Source organism: Rhinopithecus bieti, unplaced genomic scaffold, assembly GCF_001698545.2.
Source record: "Rhinopithecus bieti isolate Rb0 unplaced genomic scaffold, ASM169854v2 scaffold_1467, whole genome shotgun sequence".
Classification (NCBI taxonomy): Eukaryota; Metazoa; Chordata; class Mammalia; order Primates; family Cercopithecidae; genus Rhinopithecus; species Rhinopithecus bieti.
The window spans coordinates 2,233,380-2,254,217 of record NW_016803692.1 but is presented as its reverse complement, the minus strand read 5'-3'; the positions used below and the strand labels follow the sequence as shown (position 1 = coordinate 2,254,217).

At 37.1% G+C, this 20,838-nt stretch overlaps 1 protein-coding gene across 2 annotated transcripts in view; it reads left to right on the top strand.

Annotated features, from left to right (window-relative positions):
• The window catches only part of HS2ST1 (heparan sulfate 2-O-sulfotransferase 1), a 197,249-nt gene that overhangs the window by 138,841 nt on the left and 37,570 nt on the right, over positions 1-20,838 (top strand). For both annotated transcript variants that reach the window (XM_017850965.1, XM_017850953.1), the window contains exon 2: positions 17,101-17,339. In XM_017850965.1, coding sequence (XP_017706454.1) covers positions 17,101-17,339 — 239 coding nt within the window. The remainder of the gene's footprint in view (positions 1-17,100; positions 17,340-20,838) is intronic.

Below are 20,838 nucleotides of genomic sequence, written 5' to 3'. Positions count from 1 at the left end.
CCCAGGCTGGAGTGCAGTGGCCGGATCTCAGCTCACTGCAAGCTCCGCCTCCCGGGTTCACGGCATTCTCCTGCCTCAGCCTCCGGAGTAGCTGGGCCTACAGGCGCCCGCCACCTCGCCCGGCTAGTTTTTTGTATTTCTTAGTAGAGACGGGGTTTCACCTTGTTAGCCAGGATGGTCTCGATCTCCTGACCTCGTGATCCGCCCGTCTCGGCCTCCCAAAGTGCTGGGATTACAGGCTTGAGCCACCGCGCCCGGCCTGTCCTTAACAATTCTTAAGTGTATAAAAGGTTCTGAGACCAATGAGTTTCAGAATGCTGGCTTATAGGATATGATTCATATTCCTAGAATGGTGATTAAGACACTGTGATCTGGCTTCTGCCCACTTTTCTGCCTTATGTTTTACCTTGCCCTTTATCTTTCTTCTATTTTCTAAGCTTATTAAGAACCACGTTGAGGGTCTATGTGCACTATTCAGTGTTGCCCTCCAAGGACTTTGCTTATGCTTTTTCCCTTTGCCTAGAAAGTTTCTTTGTCACCCAGAAGGCACTTTTTTTTTTTTTTTTTTTTTTAAGGCAAAGTCTCACTCTGTTGCCCAGGCTGGAGTGCAGTGGCACAATCTCGGCTCACTGCAACCTCCGCCTCCCGGGTTCAAGCGATTCTTATGCCTTAGCCTCCTGAGTAACCAGGATTACAGGCGCCCACCACCACACCCAGCTCGTTTTTGTATTTTTGGTAGAAATGGAGTTTTACCACGTTGACCAGGTTGGTCTCAAATTCCTGACCTCAGATGATCCACCCATCTCGACCTGCCAAAGTGCTGAGATTACAGGCATGAGATTACGCTCCTGGCCCGGAAGGTACTTTCTTATCTCAGTCACCCTCTCTGGATCCTTTCCTAACCATCCCGTTTTTGGGACCTCGATTGCATCTTGTATAAACTTTTTTTATAACACTGTACCACCAAACTCTCTAAGAGTAGGTGTATGTCCAGAACCTGGTGCAGTACTTATAAATTAATAGAGTTCCAGTAAATCTTTATGAAATTATTTGATGAATTCAGCGGAAAAAGCTTGGTTATAAATGATCATATCATTCTCACTACTCAAAGATACATAGAACAGTATGGCTATGCTCAGTTACACAGTAATCATAAAAACTATTTTGCCGTGCGCAGTGGCTCATGCCTGTAATCCCAGCACTTTGGGAGGCCGAGGTGGGTGGATCACAAGATCAGGAGATCGAGACCATCGTGGCTAACACGGTGAAACCCCGTCTCTACTAAAAATACAAAAAATTAGCCTGGCGTGGTGGCGGGCGCTTGTAGTCCTAGCTACTCAGGAGGCTGAGGCAGGAGAATGGTGTGAACCCGGGAGGTGGAGCTTGCAGTGAGCCGAGATCGCACCACTGCACTCCAGCCTGGGCTACAGAGCGAGACTCTGTCTCAAAAAAAGAAAAAGAGAAAAAAAAAAAAAAAGCTATATTTTTTGTCTTAAACAAATACATCTGGGTGAAACTGAATAAAATAGGATTGTGAGAGAATAAGTAAGCATCCTACTCCCTTCCTCCCACCCAGTTGTTACTGGCCTGCTTCTGTCTCTGTTTTCTGCTTCTTTCGATTTTGTTTGAGCCTGGGGGTGAGTGGGTGGAGGGAGTCCTCTAAAAACACATCTGTACTGTAGAGAAGAAATTGATAGCATAGCTTTATGGAACTTATCTCAGGGTTATGCAAGCCATAGGTCCCCTGATTGCAGCTCTCATCAGTGCAGGAATCCTTTTTCCATCATTCTTTGACAGTTCCTCATGCAACCTCTATATAAGTATCTCCAGAGACTAATAACTTACCACCCCCTAAACTGCCTGTGTCTTTACTTTGCACTACTAATTATTTGAAAGCCCATTCTCTCTTGATCCACAGTCACATCTTTTTTTCTGGAGTAATACTACAAAAGAATTCTGCCTCTTTTCACAATAACTTTTCAAGTGTTTGAAGAGACTGTTAGTCGTTTTTATGGATTTTCTCTTAGCTAAGTGCACAGTTTTTTTAAATAAGTTTTTTATGTGGCATGATCCATCCAACTCATTCCCATTCTGGAGTACTCTAGTTTTTAATGTGTGCCTGAAATGACACATAATAGCCCTGTGTGACTGAATACAAATTTCTTAGCAACTGTTCCTTCCTGTGACTTGAAACAGTAATTACTGTGTTTTGGTTAGGAATATAAGCTTTGGTATCAGACAGATGAGGGTGTGAATTCTGACTTTGTTCCTGACAACTCTGTAATTAATATCTCTGAGTGTAAATTCCGTAATATTACCATATAGGATTATTGTAAAATTTAGGTGAAGTAATGTACTTTTAAACATGAACCATTGGCCAGGCGCGGTGGCTCATGCCTGTAATCCCAGCACTTTGGGAGGGGAATCATGAGGTCAGGAGATCAAACCATCCTGGCTACACAGTGAAACTCCATCTCTACTAAAAATACAAAAAATTAGCCAGGTGTGGTGGCAGGCGTGTGTAGTCCCAGCTACTCGGGAGGTTGAGACAGGAGAATGGCGTGAACCTAGGAGGCGGAGCTTGCAGTGAAACGAGATCGTGCCACTGCACTCCAGCCTGGGCAACAGAGCAAGACTCCATCTCAGATAAACAAACAAACAAACATGGAGCATTGTTCCTGGCTCACGGTAAAGGTTCAAAGTAGAAGCAGTTGTTACACTGATAACTATATGCCTATTGGCACAGCTTTAAATTGCCATTTTTTTTTGCAGCTGCTTCACATTACTGTTAATATTATAATCATTATGCTAGTATATTTGTTGTTTATCAGCTTGTGCTACTACTCAGGCTTTTATGCCTTCTCCAATTAGCCATCCTCACATCTTGAAAGCCAGCTCTGTCCTTTCAAGGCTAAACTTATTCAGTGTATTTTCCAGAAGGTTTTTTTCCAATTCTTGGATCCAGAAGTATTTTGTTCTTACTTATGGCATTTGTTAAAATGGCATTTGTTCAATTTCGTACAAGATAGACATTGAAAATAGGAATAGTTCACTTGAGAAATTTATAAAGAGATGAGGGATAATGTGAGATTAATGTCTTAATAAAGCTCAAGAAAAAGGAAAAGCATATATAGTTGGACTCCCCATTTTGTATCAGTGTATTTATTTCAAGTGACTGAGATGAGTAAAGAATGAAGCCTTGAAGTCAGCTCACCTATGAATTTTAACTATGATATTTTGTATTTTAAAAATAGATACTTGGTGCAGGCATTATTGGCAGACAGAAGTAAGGCTAGGGTGAACAGGCTATGGGCGTCTGGTAAAATAATTTTTTCCCAAAAATGCTATGGCAGTTTCATTCCCAAAAGATGGATGCAGGTAAATCTGACTCTGGTCAGTACAATCAAGGCAAATTGGTGTTTTTCTAAACTGTGAATTGGGAGAGGATTCCACTTATAATTTGAATAACAGGTCTCATCTCCATACTTATGTTGGTATATTTAAAGAAAAACTTAGGCCCTATTTTAGACCTACTTCAGACCTTACAATCCATATAGTAACCATAAATAAAGAAAACCTTTGTATGTTGTGATTTTTTTTCCCTCTTCAAGAATGATACCTAGAATATTATACAATTACTAATTTGGGGAATGATATCAATAATTATGTTGTTTTTGGCTTTGATTGTGGTTTTTTATAACTTTTAAAATTTTGAGATAATTATATATTCACAGGAAGTTGCAAATATAATACAGCATGTTTTGCTTTTTAACACCTAGAAGACAACCATCTTCTGTCCCTCTGTTTCACTTATTTACCATGTCTATTTCACGGGAATGTTGCAGGAAACAGTTGCAAAATGCTTTTGCAATCCCAAAATAAAATACATCAAAAAATTTTAAAAGGCATTTGCAAACAAAAAAAAGGTATTTCTATAATATTGTAATGCTGTATTTAAGTATAAGGCTCTACCTCTTTCTATAATAGAAATAGATAAAATCTCAGACAATCAGTATAGTGTGGAACACGAGCTCTAGAGTCACATTGACCTGGAATGGTATCCTGACATCAGTAAACGGCTGGTGATCACTTAAAGAGACTCAGTTTTCTTATTTAAATGGGGATAATAATTCTGCCTCTTAGGTTTGCTTTAAGAATCATGACATGATGTATATAAAACACAACACAGAGCATAACAGATGATATACATAAAACACTTAAAGCATAGTGAGAATTTAGTGTTAGCTATTACCAATACTATTTTTTCATGTAGATGATTAGTGTATTTCTCAGATTGATAATAAAAGATTATAACTTGTAAGGATTTCACATTTTTAAATTAATGTAATAACTATAGAAAAGTATAGCCAAACTTGGCAAGTACATTTAGTAAAATATAACTCATATTCCTTTAACGTAGTAACCTTAGCAGCAGCACAAAAAGAAAAGAATCGGTGGCTTTTGGATTGATGGGATATTTAACAATTACTTTGATGTTTTTATCTAATAGATCGTCTCAGGAGCATTAACTCCAGTATATTTTTAGTGATAACTTTATCACAGATGAAGTTGTGAAGGAAAATTTGATATTTATTTTGTAATGTATTTTCAGAATGTTAAGAATTAACATATATTTAATGTGGAAGCATAATGTTTAAAAGATGTGTCTGACAAGGGCCTACAAAAAATTATTGTACATGAAGATACCCAATAAATATTTGTTAAATTGAGAATAAATGACTAATTTATAAACTGTTAAATGTTTTATAATTTCTGTTTTTAATGTTATTATTAAAATGAATCTGTATTATAAGATCTCAATATTTTGTGAGTACTTATTTTTGGTAGGTTTTTTTGAAGTGAAATAAACATAAATTAGCCATTTTAAAGGGAACAATTCACTGGCATTTGGAACATTCACAATATTGTACAAGCACCATCTCTATCTAGTTCCAAAACATTACTCCAAAGAAAACACCGTAACCGTTAATCAGATGCTTTCCATTTCTCCCTCCCCTATTCCCTGGCAACCACCAATATATTAATATATACTGTTTCATTTTTACCTATTCTGGATATTTCATATTAATCCAATTATATGTGACAACATATTTTTTATGTTCATCTATATTGTATTACTAACATATATGAGTACTTCATTCCTTTTTATAGTTGAATAATATTCTATTGTTCTGTATATACTACCACAATTTATTTGTTCATTTATCTGTTGATGGACATTTGGATTGTTTCTACCTTCTGGCTATAGTGAGTTAGTGCTTTAAACGTATATAAGTATTTGAGTACCTGTTTTCAGTTCTCTGGGCTGGTATATACCTTGGAGTAGAATTGCTGAGGCATTTGGTAATTCTGTTTAACTTTTTTGAGAAACTTCCAAACTGTTTTTCATCTTGACTTCACCATGTTACATCCCCTCCAGCAATGTATGAGGGTTACAATTTGTCTACTTCCTCACTAACATTTGTTATTTTTATACTTTTCTTTTTTTTTTTTTTTAAGTTTTTGGTTTATCTGTTTTTAATTACAGCCATCCTAGTGTGTATGAAGTGGTACTTTGTTGTGGTTTTGATTTGCATGTCCCAGTGACTAATGATGTTGAACATCTGTTCATGTTTGTTAGTCATTTGTATATCTTCTTTGATTATTGATTAGAGTCTGTTCTTTTCTAAAGTCTGCATACAGTGCTATAAATTTCCCTCTCAGTCCTGCCTTAACTATGTCCCACAAATTTTGATTTGCTTATTTTCATTTTCATTCATGTCAATGTATTTTTAAAATTTCCCTTGACACTTCTATTTATTTGTCTTCTTTTTTTTTTTTTTCACTTCTGTTTTCTTTTTCGGCATTCCTGTGGGTTACTTATTTTTTTTAGAATTGCATTTTGATTTGAGTTTAATGTCTTTATATCGTTTTTTTATGCTTGTTTTGTGTATTTCATTGTATAAATGTCACTTGTCAGTTCACTGCTGTCGTTTTACCAATTCAAGTGAAGTATAGAAACCTTACCTCCACTTGTCTTTTTCTTCTCCCTCACTTACAATGTAATTGTCTTAAATATTTGCTCTGCCTTCATTTAGAGCCACATCACAGAGTGCCATAATAATTTTTCCTTTATCTGTCAAACTTGCTTTTGAAAACTCAAGAGGAAAGGGAAAGTTTATTGTATTTACACATATTTTGCTCTCCATTTTTTGTTTGTTCTTTTGATGTTTTAAGATACCTTCTTTTATCTTTTCCTTTTGTTTATAGAGTTTTTTTTAGCCAGTCTTTTAGGATAGGTCTACTGGCAATAAATGCTAATTTTCTTTCATGTGAGTTACTTTCCGTTTCATTCCTGAAAATTATTTTCTCTAGGTATATGATTATTTTATTTCAGCACTTGAAAAACATTGTGCCACTTCCTATTGGCTCCATGGTTTGTGATAAGAAATCTGCTGTTAATCCAGTTTTTTCTTGTAGGCTTCATATAGGTGCATTCAAGATTTTTTTTTTTTTTTTTTGTCTTTTGTTTTCAGAAGTTTGATTATGATAGGTCTTGACATGGATATCTTTGGGTTTACCTTATTTGGAGTTTGTTCAGCTTCTCGATCTAAATGTTTATGTCTCTTGCTAAGTGTGTAAAGTTGTCAGCCATAATTTCTTTGAGCACTTTTCAGCCCTGCTTTCTTTCTCCTATCCTTTTAAGACTGTGACACCAATGTTAGACCTTTTGTTCCAGACCACAGTTTCTTGAGCTCTGTTTGTTTTTGTTTTTCCTTTTCTTGGTCTGTTTTCCCACCGCTATTAGGTTCAATAATTTCTTTTGTTTTTTCTTTCAGTTCACTAAACTTTTCTTCATGTCTTCCATTCAGCTATTGAACCCATTCACTGAGCTTTTTATTTTAGTTCCCGTATTTCCATTTGGTTCTTTCTTTTTTTTTTGAGATAAAGTCTCGCTCTGTGTCCAGGCTCAAGTGCAATGCCATGACCTCCGCTCACTGCAACCTCTGCTTCCCAGGTTCAAGTGATTCTCCTGCCTCAGCCTCCTGAGTAGCTGGGACTACAGGCATGCACCACCACGCCTGGCTAATTTTTGTATTTTTAGTAGAGACAGGATTTCACTATGTTGGCCAGGCTGGTCTTGAACTCCTGACCTCATGATCCACTGACCTCGGCCTCCCAAAGTGCTGGGATTACAGGCGTGAGCCACTGCTCCTGGCCTGGTTCTTTTTTGTATCTTCATTTTCTCTGCTGAGACTATATTTGCTGGAGCTTTCTATTTTTTTTGTTTGGTTCAAGCATGTTCACAATTGCTCATTAAAGAATTTTTATCATGGCTGCTTTAAGTCTTTGATAAATTTTAACATTCCTGTCATTTTGGTGTTGGTCATTTCTTGATTGTATTCATTGAGTTTGAGATACTGCTGGTTCTTGGTATGATGAATAGTATTTGATTGAAACCGGAGCATTTTTGTATTGTAAGACTCTGGGTCTAATTTAAATCTTCTTTTTCCTTGCTTGGACTCCACTGATACTGCAGAGGTGCCTTGTTACCTGCTGCCTGAGAAGACCCTGTACTTGGCCTTCTCTGACATCACTCCATCAGGGATATTGGGCATTGTGAGGGTGGAAGTCTAGACTCCCTACTTGTCCTGTAGAGTTGGTGGTGGGGCCGGTTTTTCCTATGAAATTGGCTACTGTAGAGTGGTTATTATCTAAGCTTTCTATCTTGCTATGCTGTTCCTTTCCTGGTCCTTTGGCTACAGAGAATAGGTTTTCATAGGGATTCTTTTGTCGGTACCTGTTTCGAGGTTGCCAGCTTCTATAGCTCCAAGTCTGGAATATGTGAGGCATAAGTAAAACTTAGGGCAACTCAGCACTGTATTGTCCTCAGGTCCCAGGGGTTCTAGTAGTCTACTGTCTTCTCTTTTAGAGTCTTATATTTGTTTTATGTATTGTGTGCCAGGTTTTTAGGTGTACTCAGAAGGGGCAATAGTGAAACATAAGTCTACTCCATCTTCCCTTAAAGTGGAAGTCGCTGTTAGCTCTTTTTTATAGGATGATTCATAACTTGTCAGTTTTAATGGTACCACATGCATCCCTTGTTGACTGTCTGGAAACCACACAAGAAAGCATTTGTCGGTGTTCAGAATCTCTCTCTCTGCCTTGCATATAGAAATTTATTTTGTTAGTCCCTCATAGTGATTGTGCTCAGGGAGACTGATTCAAGCTAATAATACTCTTTTTGAGACAGGGGCTTGCTCTGTCATCCAGGCTGGAGCACAGTGGCGTGAACATGGCTCACTGCAGCCTCAAACTCCTGGGCTCAGGCAATCTACCCACTTCAGCTTCCCGAGTAGCTGGGACTACAGGCATGCACCACCACACCCAGCTAATTTTTAAAATTTTTTAGTAGAGACAAGGTGTTGCCGTGTTGCTCAGGCTGGTCTTGAACTCCTCAGCTCAAGTCATCTTCCTGCCTTGGCTTCCCAAAGTGCTGGGATTACAGACACGAGCTACCGCACCTGGCCAGGCTAACAATACTCTTAAGAAAATAATGTATACAGTCAGACAGTTTACTTAATTTGCAATGATTACAAAATATTACTTCCATGAGGATCAGATGGTGTTTGGCTGGGCAGTCAACTCACAGTAAGTGATGGTGAAGCAAGAATTAAATAGCCTCACAACAGCTTTCTTTTGTTGCATCTGTATTGCTCCCGATTCCTCATTGTGTATTCGTTTTATGAGGAATAAGTTACACGTCAGAGCAGTTGTTGGAGATGCACACAGCTCAAGATTCGTTCCTAGAAAATGCAAAGGATACACTTTAATTCAGACATTTAATGGCACTGAGCTCTTAGAGCCTAACTTATCTAGCTCTACAATAGGCATACTTGCCAAGAGGATCTGACTAGCCAAGTTGATATGACAGTTCTTGGGTAGACATTGCTGGTTTCCCCTTTGATTTCTACTTGCCTTTGATCTTTATTTATGAGTAACCTATTTTTTCTGCATACTTACCAATGTCTTTTGGTAGGTTATCATCAGGCCTCATCGTCCTAGGAGCTGTTTTGTTTTTAAGGGTAGTTAATCTAGGGTCATAGACCCTCTTGCCTGTGGTTGGGCTCTAAGAGGAAGGCCTGAAATGCACAAGCCAACCTTGTGAGAGAGCATAGTTTTCTCATCATATTCTCAAAGGAGTCCATGACCCCCAAATCATTATGAGCCACTAATGTATAGCATTGCTCTGCTCTGTTATGCATATATAGTTCAATCTCTTATAAATCACCTTAGCTTGTCGTCTACTGAAGTGTTGATATTATTGCTCATTTCTATGTTTTCTTATTATAGTTAAAGATATTAAATTTTGGTCTTTTTTGTCAATATTTTTTGCTTTGGCTGGGCACGGTGGCTCACGCCTGTAATCCCAGCAGTTTGGGAGGCCGAGGCGGTGGATCACAAGGTCAGGAGATCGAGTCCATCCTGGCTAACACGGTGAAACCCTGTCTCTACTAAAAATACAAAAAACTAGCCAGGCCTGGTGGTGGGCGCCTGTAGTCCCAGCTACTCGGGAGGCTGAGGCAGGAGAATGGCATGAACCTGGGAGGCAGAACTTGCAGTGAGCGGAGATCACACCACTGCACTCCAGCCTGGGCAAGAGTGTGAGACTCCATCTCAAAAAATTTTTCTTTTGCTTTGTATTTATTACTTACCTACTTGTTATTGATGTATTTCTTTTTTATTTTAACATCAGAAGTTTCAGTATTTGAGGGCAATACAATTTATTGCTCTTTCTCTTTGCCGTTTCTTGTATCCCTCTCGTCCTAAAATGTTACCCATAATATAGAACTACTGCACGTTTTCAGTTCTCTTTTCTTCACATATACTACAGTCTGATACAGAATACATCCTTATGATTTTAATGCGGTAAAGATTTTAGTTTAATGTAATGATTTATACTTAACTAATCATTTTATTCTTTTAATAAATAAAGTCTTTAAGGGCCTGTCAATATGGAAATAGGTAAATATTACTATTATCTTTTAAAAGAATTGAGTTTTGCTAATCTGACACTTGCATGGAAAAGCATCAAGCTCAGATATGTGCTGCCTTCATCAGGAGCCTGGAGAAACTAGAATTGCCATGGAGTTGAGTGTCCATCCTCAGTTGGAAATAATAGTGCCATTGATGCCTGGCTTGCCTGCAATTTCCATGACTCTTAGATTGCACCCCGTGTGATCTGTAGGCTATACATTTTGTGGTGAGCCTGAGATAGCTTGCATAGCAGATTTTCTATACATTTGGGTCTTGAACAATGTGGGAGCTAGGGCACCACTCCCCACCCCTGTGCCATCAAATCTGCATATAACTTTTGTCTTCCCAACAACTTTTTAAAAAATTTTTATCTTAAGAATTTTTTAATTAATATTATACTTTAAGTCCTGGGATACATGTGCGGAACATGCAGGTTTGTTACCTAGGTATACACGTGCCATGGTGGTTTGCTGCACCCATCAACCCATCATCTACATTAGGTATTTCTCTTAATGCTATCCCTCCCCTAGCCCCCATCCCCCAACAGGCCCCAGTGTGTGATGTTCCCCTCCCTGTGTCCATGTGTTCTCATTGTTCAACTCCCACTTATGAGTGAGAACATACGGTGTTTGGTTTTCTGTTCTTATGTCAGTTTGCTGAGAATGATGGTTTCCAGCTTTATCCATGTGCCCTGCGAAGGACATGGACCTCATCCTTTTGGTGCTGCAAGTATTCCATGGTGTGATATGTGCCACAATTTTCTTTACCTTTTATCCAGTCCTAATCTCTGATGGGGTTTGGGTTGGTTCCACATCTTTGGGCTATGTAATACAGTGCGCAGCAATAAACATACACGGTAGCATGTATCTTAGAGTAGCAATGATTTATAATCTTTGGGTGTATAACCGCAGTAATGGGATTGCTGGGTCCAAATGTATTTCTGTTGCTAGATCCTTGAGAATCGCCACACTGTCTTCCACAATGGTGCTGAACTAATTTATCATTCCCCACCCAAACAGTGTAAAAGTGTTCAATGGTTCTCCCACATCCTCTCCAGCATCTGTTCCTGCTTTTAATGATTGCCATTCTAAATGGGCATAAGATGGTTGCTCATTGTGGTTGATTTGTATTTCTCTAATGACCAGTGATTGATGAAGCTTTTTTCAACCCTATGTTTGTTGCCGTATAAGTTCCTCTTTGGAAATGTCTGTTCATATCCTCACCCACTTTTTGATGGGGTGTTTTTTTTCCTGTAAATTTGTTTAAGTTCTTTGTATAAGATTTGTGGATATTATCTTTGTCAGTATGGGTAGCATGCAAAAATTTTCATGCCCCATTCTGTAGGTGCGTTTTCACGTGATGATAGTTTTCTTTGCTGGGCAAAGCTTATAGTTTAAATTAGATCCGAAAAAAAAAACATAAAAAAAAAACCGGCATTTGTCAATTTGCTTCTGTTGCCATTGTTTTGGTGTTTTAGTCATGAAGTCTTGCCGCATGCCTAATGTCCTGAATGGGTGCCTAGGTTTTCTTCTAGGTTTTATGGTTTACGTCTTAGCGTTGTAAGTCTTTAATCCATCTTGAGTTAATTTTCTGTATAAAAGTACCTAAGGAAGGGGATGCGCAGTTTCAAGTTCTCTGCATATGGCAGCCCCGGGTTTCCCAACACCAGCTTATTAAATAGGGATCCTTTCCCCATTACTTGTTTTTTGTCCAGGTTGTCAAAGTAAGATGGTTGTAGGTGTGTGGGTGGTATTATTTCTGAGGCCTCTGTTCTGTTCCATTGGTCTGTATATCTGTTTTGATACCAGTCCCATGCTGTTTTGGTACTGTAGCCTTGTAGTATAGTTTGAAGTCAGGTAGCGTGATGCCTCCAGCTTTGTTCTTTTTGTTTAGGATTGTCTTGGCTATGCGGGCTCTTTTTTTTGTTCCATATGAAATTTAAGGTAGTTTTTTTCCGATTCTGTGAAGAAAGTCAGTGGTAGCTTGATGGGGATAGCATTGAATCTATAAATTACTTTGGGCAGTATGGCCATTTTCATGATATTGATTCTTGCTATCTATGAGCATGGAATGTTTTTCCATTTATTTGTGTCCTCTCTTATTTCTTTGAACAAGGTTTATAGTTCTTCTTGAAGAGGTCCTTCACATCCCTTGTAAGTTGTATTGCTAGGTATTTTATTCTCTTTGTGGCAGTTGTGAATGGGAGTTTACTCATGATTTGGCTCTCTATTATTGGTGCATAGGAATGCTTGTGATTTTTGCACATTGATTTTGTATCCTGAGACTTTGCTGAAGTTGCTTATCAGCTTAAGGAGATTTTGGGCTGTGACGGTGGGGTTTTCTAAATATACAATCATGTCATCTGCAAAGAGAGACAATTTGACTTCCTGTTTTCCTATTTGAATACCCTTTATTTATTTCTCTTGCCTGATTGTCCTGGACAGAACTTCCAATACTATGTTGAATAGGAGTGGTGAGAGAGGGCATCCTTGTCTTGTGCCGGTTTTCAAAGGACTTCCCAACACCTTTAAACTTAACTATCAATGGCTTACTGTTGGCCAGAAGCCTTACTGATAACATAAACAGTTGATGTTTATGTTATTGGTATACTGGCATATTACGTGCTGTATTCTTGTAATGCTATATACTATTTTCTTTTTTTTTTTGGAGATGGAGTCTCGCTCTGTAACCCAGGCTGGAGTGCAGTGGCATGATCTCCGCTCACTGCAAGCTCTGCCTCCTGGGTTCATGCCAGTCTCCTGTCTCAGCCTCCTGAGTAGCTGGGACTACAGGTATCTGCCACCATGCCTGGCTAATTTTTTTTTTTTTTTTTTTTGTATTTTTAGTAGAGACAGGGTTTCACCATATTCGCCAGGGTGGTCTCAATATCCTGACCTCGTGATCTGCCCACCTCAGCCTCCCAAAGTGCTGGGATTAAGGCGTGAGCCACCGCGCCTGGCGCTATATACTGTATTCTTACAATAAAGTAAACTAGAGAAAAGAAAATGTTATTTAACATACAGGAAATATAAAATAGGTATTTTTTTTTATTAAAAAAAGTTTTTAAGAGATGGGGGTCTAGCTATGTTGCCAGGCTTATCTCAAACTCCTGGGCTCAAGTAATCCTTCTACCTCAATTTCTGAGTAGCAGTAGCTGGGACTACAGTAGGTGCATTCCACCATGCCAGGCTCTGAGAAAATATGTTTTCTATTTGTTAAGTGGAAATAGATTATCATAAACATCTTCATCTTCGTCATCTTCACATTGAGCAGGCTGAGGAGGAAGAGGTGGGCTTAGTCTTGCTGTCTCATGGGTGCCAGAGGCAGAAGAGATAAAGGGAGGTAGGAGGCAGGAGAAGCAGGCACACTCAGTGTAAATTTTATTGAAAAAAAAATCCACGTATTGGACCTGTGCAGTTCTAAATCCATGTTGTTCAAGGGTGAACTGCAATTTATTACTCAAACATAAAGAAAACATTCTGTCAAAATGTATCCTAAGTATTTTGATTATGCTGCCTACATTCTAAGTGCACTACAAATGTGACGTAACTAATAAACTTTCTTTGGCGATTTAAGAAAGCCTCAGAAGAGGCTGTACTAACTAGATGCAGAGCATCTTTGCTAAAAAAAGAATATAACTGTCTAATACTGACTTAGTAAATAAAGAAAATGACCATATTGAAAACACCCTTACTGATTGTAAGTACTGTCACAGGAGAAGAAAGATAGTAATTTATCATCAATAATAGTTACTGCTATTCAACTGAGATATGGTTTAATATTACTAACAAAATTGTTCTTAATTTTCCATACAATTTTTATCTTTTTATGTAGTGTTAGGCCTAACATTCTATTAATAATTGTTCTATATATTTAAGCAAAATAAAACACTTGAAAATAGAAAATGCATATAAATGCTATTTGAATGAGGAAAGTAGTGATTCCAATATTTCTACCTTTTCATAATTTAAGACATTTCTAAAATTGTGTGAAATACACAGTTTACATAATTTAATAGGCATAATGAACCAAGAATAATAATTACTTTTTAAAAACATGTTTGTTTCATGACCCTGCCAGAGGTGTAGCAAAGTTGATGAGGTAATTATAAAACAGTTTCGCAGTTTGTCTCATGTTTTTTTACAGATAAAATGAATACCTGCTTACGAAATAACACAAAACAATCTTTTTTTCAATCAAGTATTTGATTTGAAGAAAAAACTAGTGTGAGTAAATTCAGCATTGTTGATTGTAAGTGAATCTTTTTTTTCTTTAGTGCAAACTCCTACTTGTGTGAGTAGGTGAATCTTTTAAAGGTAATTTCACGTATGTCTGTGTTGCTGGAAGAAACCTCTCACACTTCTGTCAGCACTTGAATGCCAACAGTCCTGTTGTATTTCCCTTAGTAGAAAAGGGGAGGGTGTTTGGACATAACATTACCATAATAGTTTTGAACTGTTTGAACTTCTAAACAGCTGCCACAGTTGTTTAGAACATACGGTTCCTTTAAAATTGTTGAATATAATAATGTTCAGGCCAGGTACAGTGGCTCACACCTATAATCCCAACACTTTGGGAGGCTGAGGAGGGAGGATCACTTGAGACTGGGAGTTCAAGGCCAGCCTGGGCAACATGATGAAACCCCATCTCTACAAAAAATACAAAAATTAGCCAAATGTGATCATGTGCACCTGCAGTCCCAGCTACTTGGGATGCTGATGTGGGAGGATAACCTAAGCCTGGGGAGGTCAAGGCTGCAGTGAGCCGTGGTCACACCACTGCACTCCAGCCTGGGCAACAGAGTGAGACTGTCTCAAATAATAATAATAACAATGTTTCATAGGTTCTCAGTAAAAATTAGTTGAATTTAATCTAAGACAACTTCCAAATCTTGTATGGATGCTTATAGTGTGTTACCTTGATTTGTAGCTTTATTTATAAAGCACTGTTGATTTGAAAAATACTATGGTATGTGCTTCCTTAAAGTTTTCTTATTCTTAGTTTCTTTTATGGATTATCTTTTTCAATTTGCCTTTTAAATATTGGTATTATCTAAGATTCTATCCTAGGGTCTCTGTCTGTGCTACATACTATATATTGTCTATGCAACTGTCTGTCTGCTATTTGAACCTTTATTCTCAACTGTACACCTGTATGCCCAATTGTCTTATATCTCCTGGATGACCCAGGCTATCCAACAATGTATTCAATATTAAGCTCATTATCTCTTTCTCTCCCCATTTTCTGTTCACACCTTCCCCCAGAATAAAAGAGTATGTATGTTTGCATATAAATATATAACACATACATATATCTCTCATATATGTACTTCTGTTTTGGAAAGGCCACTGCTAGTAAGCAGCAGACCTGGTATTTTTAATTCAGGTTTTTTGAATGCAAATCCTCAGCTCAGAGTGTACTCTATATAATATGGTGTCCATGTCTTTTCAACCAAAATCAAAGATGCATGCTCTGACAATATTTGAAGTCTGCACTTGTTGCTGTAATTATACCACATTGCTTTTCATCTTACTTTATTAAGTTGTCAGCATCATAGGGGACACTAATAACCACACATGCAATGTAAAACTGCAATTATGATAAATATAATGAGACATGTAGTATAAGATAAGTGCATGTATATTTTTTAAAAGATGGCCAGGCGTGGTGGCTCATGCCTGTAATCCCAGTACTTTGGGAGGCTGAGGTGGATGGATCACGAGATCAGGAGTTTGAGACCAGCCTGGCCAAGATGATGAAACCGTGTCTCTACTAAAAATACAAAAATTAGCTGGGTGTGGCGGCAGGCACCTGTAATCGCAGCTACTCAGTAGGCTGAGGCAGAGAATTGCTTGAACCCAGGAGGCAGAGGTTGCAGTGAGCCGAGGTCACGCCACAGCACTCCAGCCTGGGTGACAAAGCCAGACTCCATCTCCGAAGAAAAAAAAGCAGGGGGGAAACAGATGATTTGACCTAGTCAGAGCTATCAGATACTTCCCTGGGTAGCGACTGAGTTGAAATGTAAAGGTTGGGTGGGGAAATGGAAGACTGTTCAAGATAGGTAAGATAGCTTTCACAAAGACTTGGGGGTTAAGAGAGTACATGCTCTATGTGTAACTACTCCTGTGCAGAGTATTTGCAGTCTTGCTAGAGATTTCATGCTCCTCATTTCCTTCTTTCCTCTCCTTTTCTTGCATCCTTATTCATATATATGTATATGAAAATATGTATGTATATTTGAATATATATTAGAATATATAGATATTTGAATATATAGATATATATATTTGAAACTGAAGTTTGCATTAAATAGAGAATACTAGAAAGCAAAATGTAATTGCTTTGGAAACCACATAGTAGATAGGTGATTTTAGAGGAACCATGAAATTTAAGGAAAAAGCATAGCCATGTGATAAACATAGTTTCTAATGCGACACCGAAAATAAAAAGGATTTGTGGTAGTATTGTTTCTACTCTTGTTAAGTCATATAAGCATTTATAATCACTGCACTGCTACATTTTTATAAACCAGAGAATAACTAAATTGGGTAATAAATTTCAAAACCTTTTCTTAACTTATAAGTAATTCTAAGTTCATTTTCTTACTATGAAGTTTAGTATTCCATGCAATCTTTGTGTGAGAATTAATTTAGGCTGTAGGAATTCTATTAGAATATAAAGTGACTTCTGAACTACACTAAAGTATTCTGTGGTCTGTGCTATTCTACACTTGTTGGCTCTTTATTCCTTTGTTCTTGATATGCATATGTATTTTCCTTCATAAGGAATTCTGCAGCTTTGGTCCTCAAAACATTTCTTCAACAGCTCTTACCCAGTTCTTGAATAGGAAGATTATGTTCTAGGCTGTACAGCTGTTTTAGAATCAACTAGATCCTCTTAGAAACCCAAGCAATTTACCCATGTTTTCCACATGCCTTGGTTCTTTGCTTTTGTTTTTTGTTTTCTTTTTTGTATCTTTTCTAATCATGGTCCAAAGTTCAGTGTTCATAACTGCCTTATAGTGTCCTTAAAAACTTAGTTTGTATCTGTTTTTCTTTGCAGAAAGGGCTATTGCAAGACATGAAGTCCGAGAAATTGAGCAGCGACATACAATGGATGGCCCTCGGCAAGATGCCACTTTAGATGAGGAAGAGGACATGGTGATCATTTATAACAGAGTTCCCAAAACTGCAAGCACTTCATTTACCAATATCGCCTATGACCTGTGTGCAAAGAATAAATACCATGTTCTTCATATCAACACTACCAAAAATAATCCAGTGATGTCATTGCAAGATCAGGTAATTACCACTTAAGGAATGCCTAAATGTTTTCTAAAACTTCCTCACTCAAATTTTCTAGCTCAAGGGGATAAAGTATTTTAAAGGGATGTGAGTTCTGATCTCAATGAATCATAAGCCTTTTAGGGGAGAGGGCCAGCTAACTTTTGTATAATTTTACTCGACAGTATTTGACACATTTCCTTGCATATAGTATGTACTCAAATATTTGTGAAGTAAATGATTAATGAATAGCTTGAATTTTTGAGGAGAAAATTGATGTTCCTCAGTGTAGTATCCTTTTAAAAATATAATTTTGGCATGATACCCTGCAATAAAAATTATTGTCTCAACTTATGACAGAGAAATATTTGATAGATACTTGTACTCAATTTTGTGACCAGTCCATCTTTACTAGATATAGATAGAGATAGATACAGAGAGAGTTTATATATATAGCTTATAAATGTATATATAGTTTATGTATATTTATGTATACATAAAAGCTATAAAATCCTCAAGAACAGGGATTGTGGCTTCTTCAACATAATCTTACCTTTTAAATTCTCAAGAAGTTTTAGATAAACAAATGAATAGATAACTTTGTGAAATGGCTTTAAGAAAAGTAGAGGAAATTATCTTATGAAATAAAATTTGCTCATCTCTTTAATAGTAGTAGCATACGTTTCTCCCACACTTGGAGTTTTGATTGCAATTATAAAGTTCTCTCTATAAATATGGAAGGGCATGGGAATTCCACCCCATGAGAAGGAAAGATAATGTTTGAAAATACTACTTAGGATCAAATGCCAAATTGGAGTAGGCTTATTAGAAAGGTGTTCATGATGGTCCTGTAGTTATAACGATATTTATGTGTTTGAAAGCAGTGAACTTGTTACAGAATTGACTGTTATCTCGCTATTTAGCATAACTATAATCCTTACACTTAAACAAGAGAATTACATTGACACATGAGACTAAGGTTGGCTTTCTTGCTAGAGAGCTGTTTATAAAGGCTAGTGGTATATGGTATGTCATCTGCCCATGTAATTTTTGGCTCTTTGCAGGATCCTGGAGTACTGTTTTTCATAGAATCAAAATTCCACATCTGTCGGCCAAACCAAATAACTCTTCTATAAATGAGAAGAAACATGAGCTGTTTTAGCTATGTGTGTCATAAAACTATTCATTATGTAATATTGTATATCTCAAGGGCAAGTATCCTAAATATTCTGTTTTATACAGTGTGTAGTGGGTTTTAAATCTTTTTGCATTATCGCTTTTCAAAATATGCTTTGGTTTAAAAGGAATGTATATTCATGCTTAGATAATTCAGATTTATTCAGTAGTACGTTTTAGAAAAATAATGTTAATTTGTTTGTTCAGCATTACAAAGTTTCCTGTAACTACTAGACGTCTGGCAATGACATCAACCATTATTTTCATGAAATGTAAATCTGGAGGAGCTCACCACATACGACGTTTATACGCATCATGTAGTATATTTTCCCAGTTGCATTTGGATTAGATAAAGCTTCTGTTTTTCTTTTAGTAACTTGTTAGCTATATATAGGATAAAAAGCAGGAGAGAAACATAAATGCTATCTTAAAAGCAATTGGATTACAGAATGACCAACACTTAAAAAATGTTTGTATGGGGCAGAGTAAAAGAATAGTCTTAATCATTAGCTGACATACTTCAAAATACCAGCTGATAGTTCAAAACCTGATCTTAATTAAGAATTACTTACTTAACAAATGTTCTTTATATACCCTATCTCCAGTTTTGTGATCTCTTGTTCTATGTAGACACAGTTCTTCAAACAAGTCATATTTACTGCTTCCCTTTCTTTCATGTGACATGTTTTCATGTTTACTTCACTTTTAATCTAGTAAGCTTCATCTAAATGTAAACTCTAAAAATTGCACTGTATGTTTTGAAATAATTTTTAAATATTCCCTGAACCCCATCTGATACAACACTTTTATTTTAATATCATGTTTTGTTGTCTGTGTGTACTGTTCTCAGCTACCTTTTTATTTTTTATTTTTTATTTTTATTTTTGGAGACAGAGTTTTGCTCTTGTTGACCAGGCTGGAGTGCAGTGGTGTGATCTCAGCTCACTGCAAACTCTGCCTCCCACATTCAAGCTATTCTCCTTCCTTAGCCTCCTGAGTAGCTGTGATTACAGGCATGCGCCACCACACCCAGCTAATTTTTGCATTTTTAGTAGAGACGGAGTCTCACCGTGTTAGTCAGGCTGGTCACAAACTCCTGACCTCAGATGATCTGCCCACCTCATCCTCCCAAAGTGCTGGGATTACAGGCGCCTGGCCTGTCAGCTGCTTAAGTAAGAATTAAATGAACTATTTTGCTCTTCTTTCTTCTCTAAGAAATAGTTTCTAATCAAGTATAACTTAAAAGATGAGATATTTCTTAAATCTGTTGTCTCAAGCTTCCATGTAAAGCTCAGTTTACTCATAAAAATATTTTGAGATATGTTACCTGATCATCCTCTTTATTCCCTCACCTTACAATCTTAGTTCAGTCTGCTTGATATCTACCTTTAGCCTCAGCTTTCCTAGACATTTTTTGTACATACTGTATTAGGTATTGTTCTAAACTGTTTACCTGCTTAATTACTTCTCTCAAAAATTTTAGAGGCAAAGCCCAAATATTTTTAGTCTGGTGTAAAACCACTCAATGTATAATAGTTATATGTATTCTCCTATCCTTAGAAATAGCTGTCAACTCTGCTTTTGAGTTTTTCATTTATTTATTGTGTATGTAATATACACAAAGGTTGTACTACATTCTTTGGGGAAATACCAAAGAAATAGAAAGCATGGCCACATCCTTGAAGGTGCTTATTTAAAATTTACTTGGAAACATAAAACATAAACACAGGGGCTATGAAAACAGTTAAAATAAAACATCACTTTGTGGTGATCTCACTGAAATATTTAACCAAAATGTTCCCTACCAAAATGGTTGATTTGTACCTAATCCTGAAAAACAAATTAATGTTGTAGGATATTCTGCAGAACAACTGAATTCTAAAGTGTCAATATCATAACAACCAAAAAAGTTGGAGGGAGGCTTCTGTAGACTAGAGAGACATGGAAACCAAATGTAATGTATGGTCTGATCAGATCCTTGATCAAAAATGATAACATCTTTGTTCACAGACAATAGTACATGCTGAGGTAATTAGGGGTTAAATATGAATGGCAACTATTTGCTTTCAAATAGGTCAGAAAAATTTGAGTATGTATGGGCATACATAGAGAGAAAAGATAAACAAAAGTGACAAAATGTTAATAATTAGTGAATCTGGGTGAAGAGTATTGGGATGTTCACTGTACTATTTTTTCATCTTTTCTGTAGTTTAGAAATTTTATTTTATTTTATTTTATTTTATTTTTTTGAGACGGAGTCTCGCTCTGTCGCCCGGGCTGGAGTGCAGTGGCTGGATCTCAGCTCACTGCAAGCTCCGCCTCCCGGGTTTACGCCATTCTC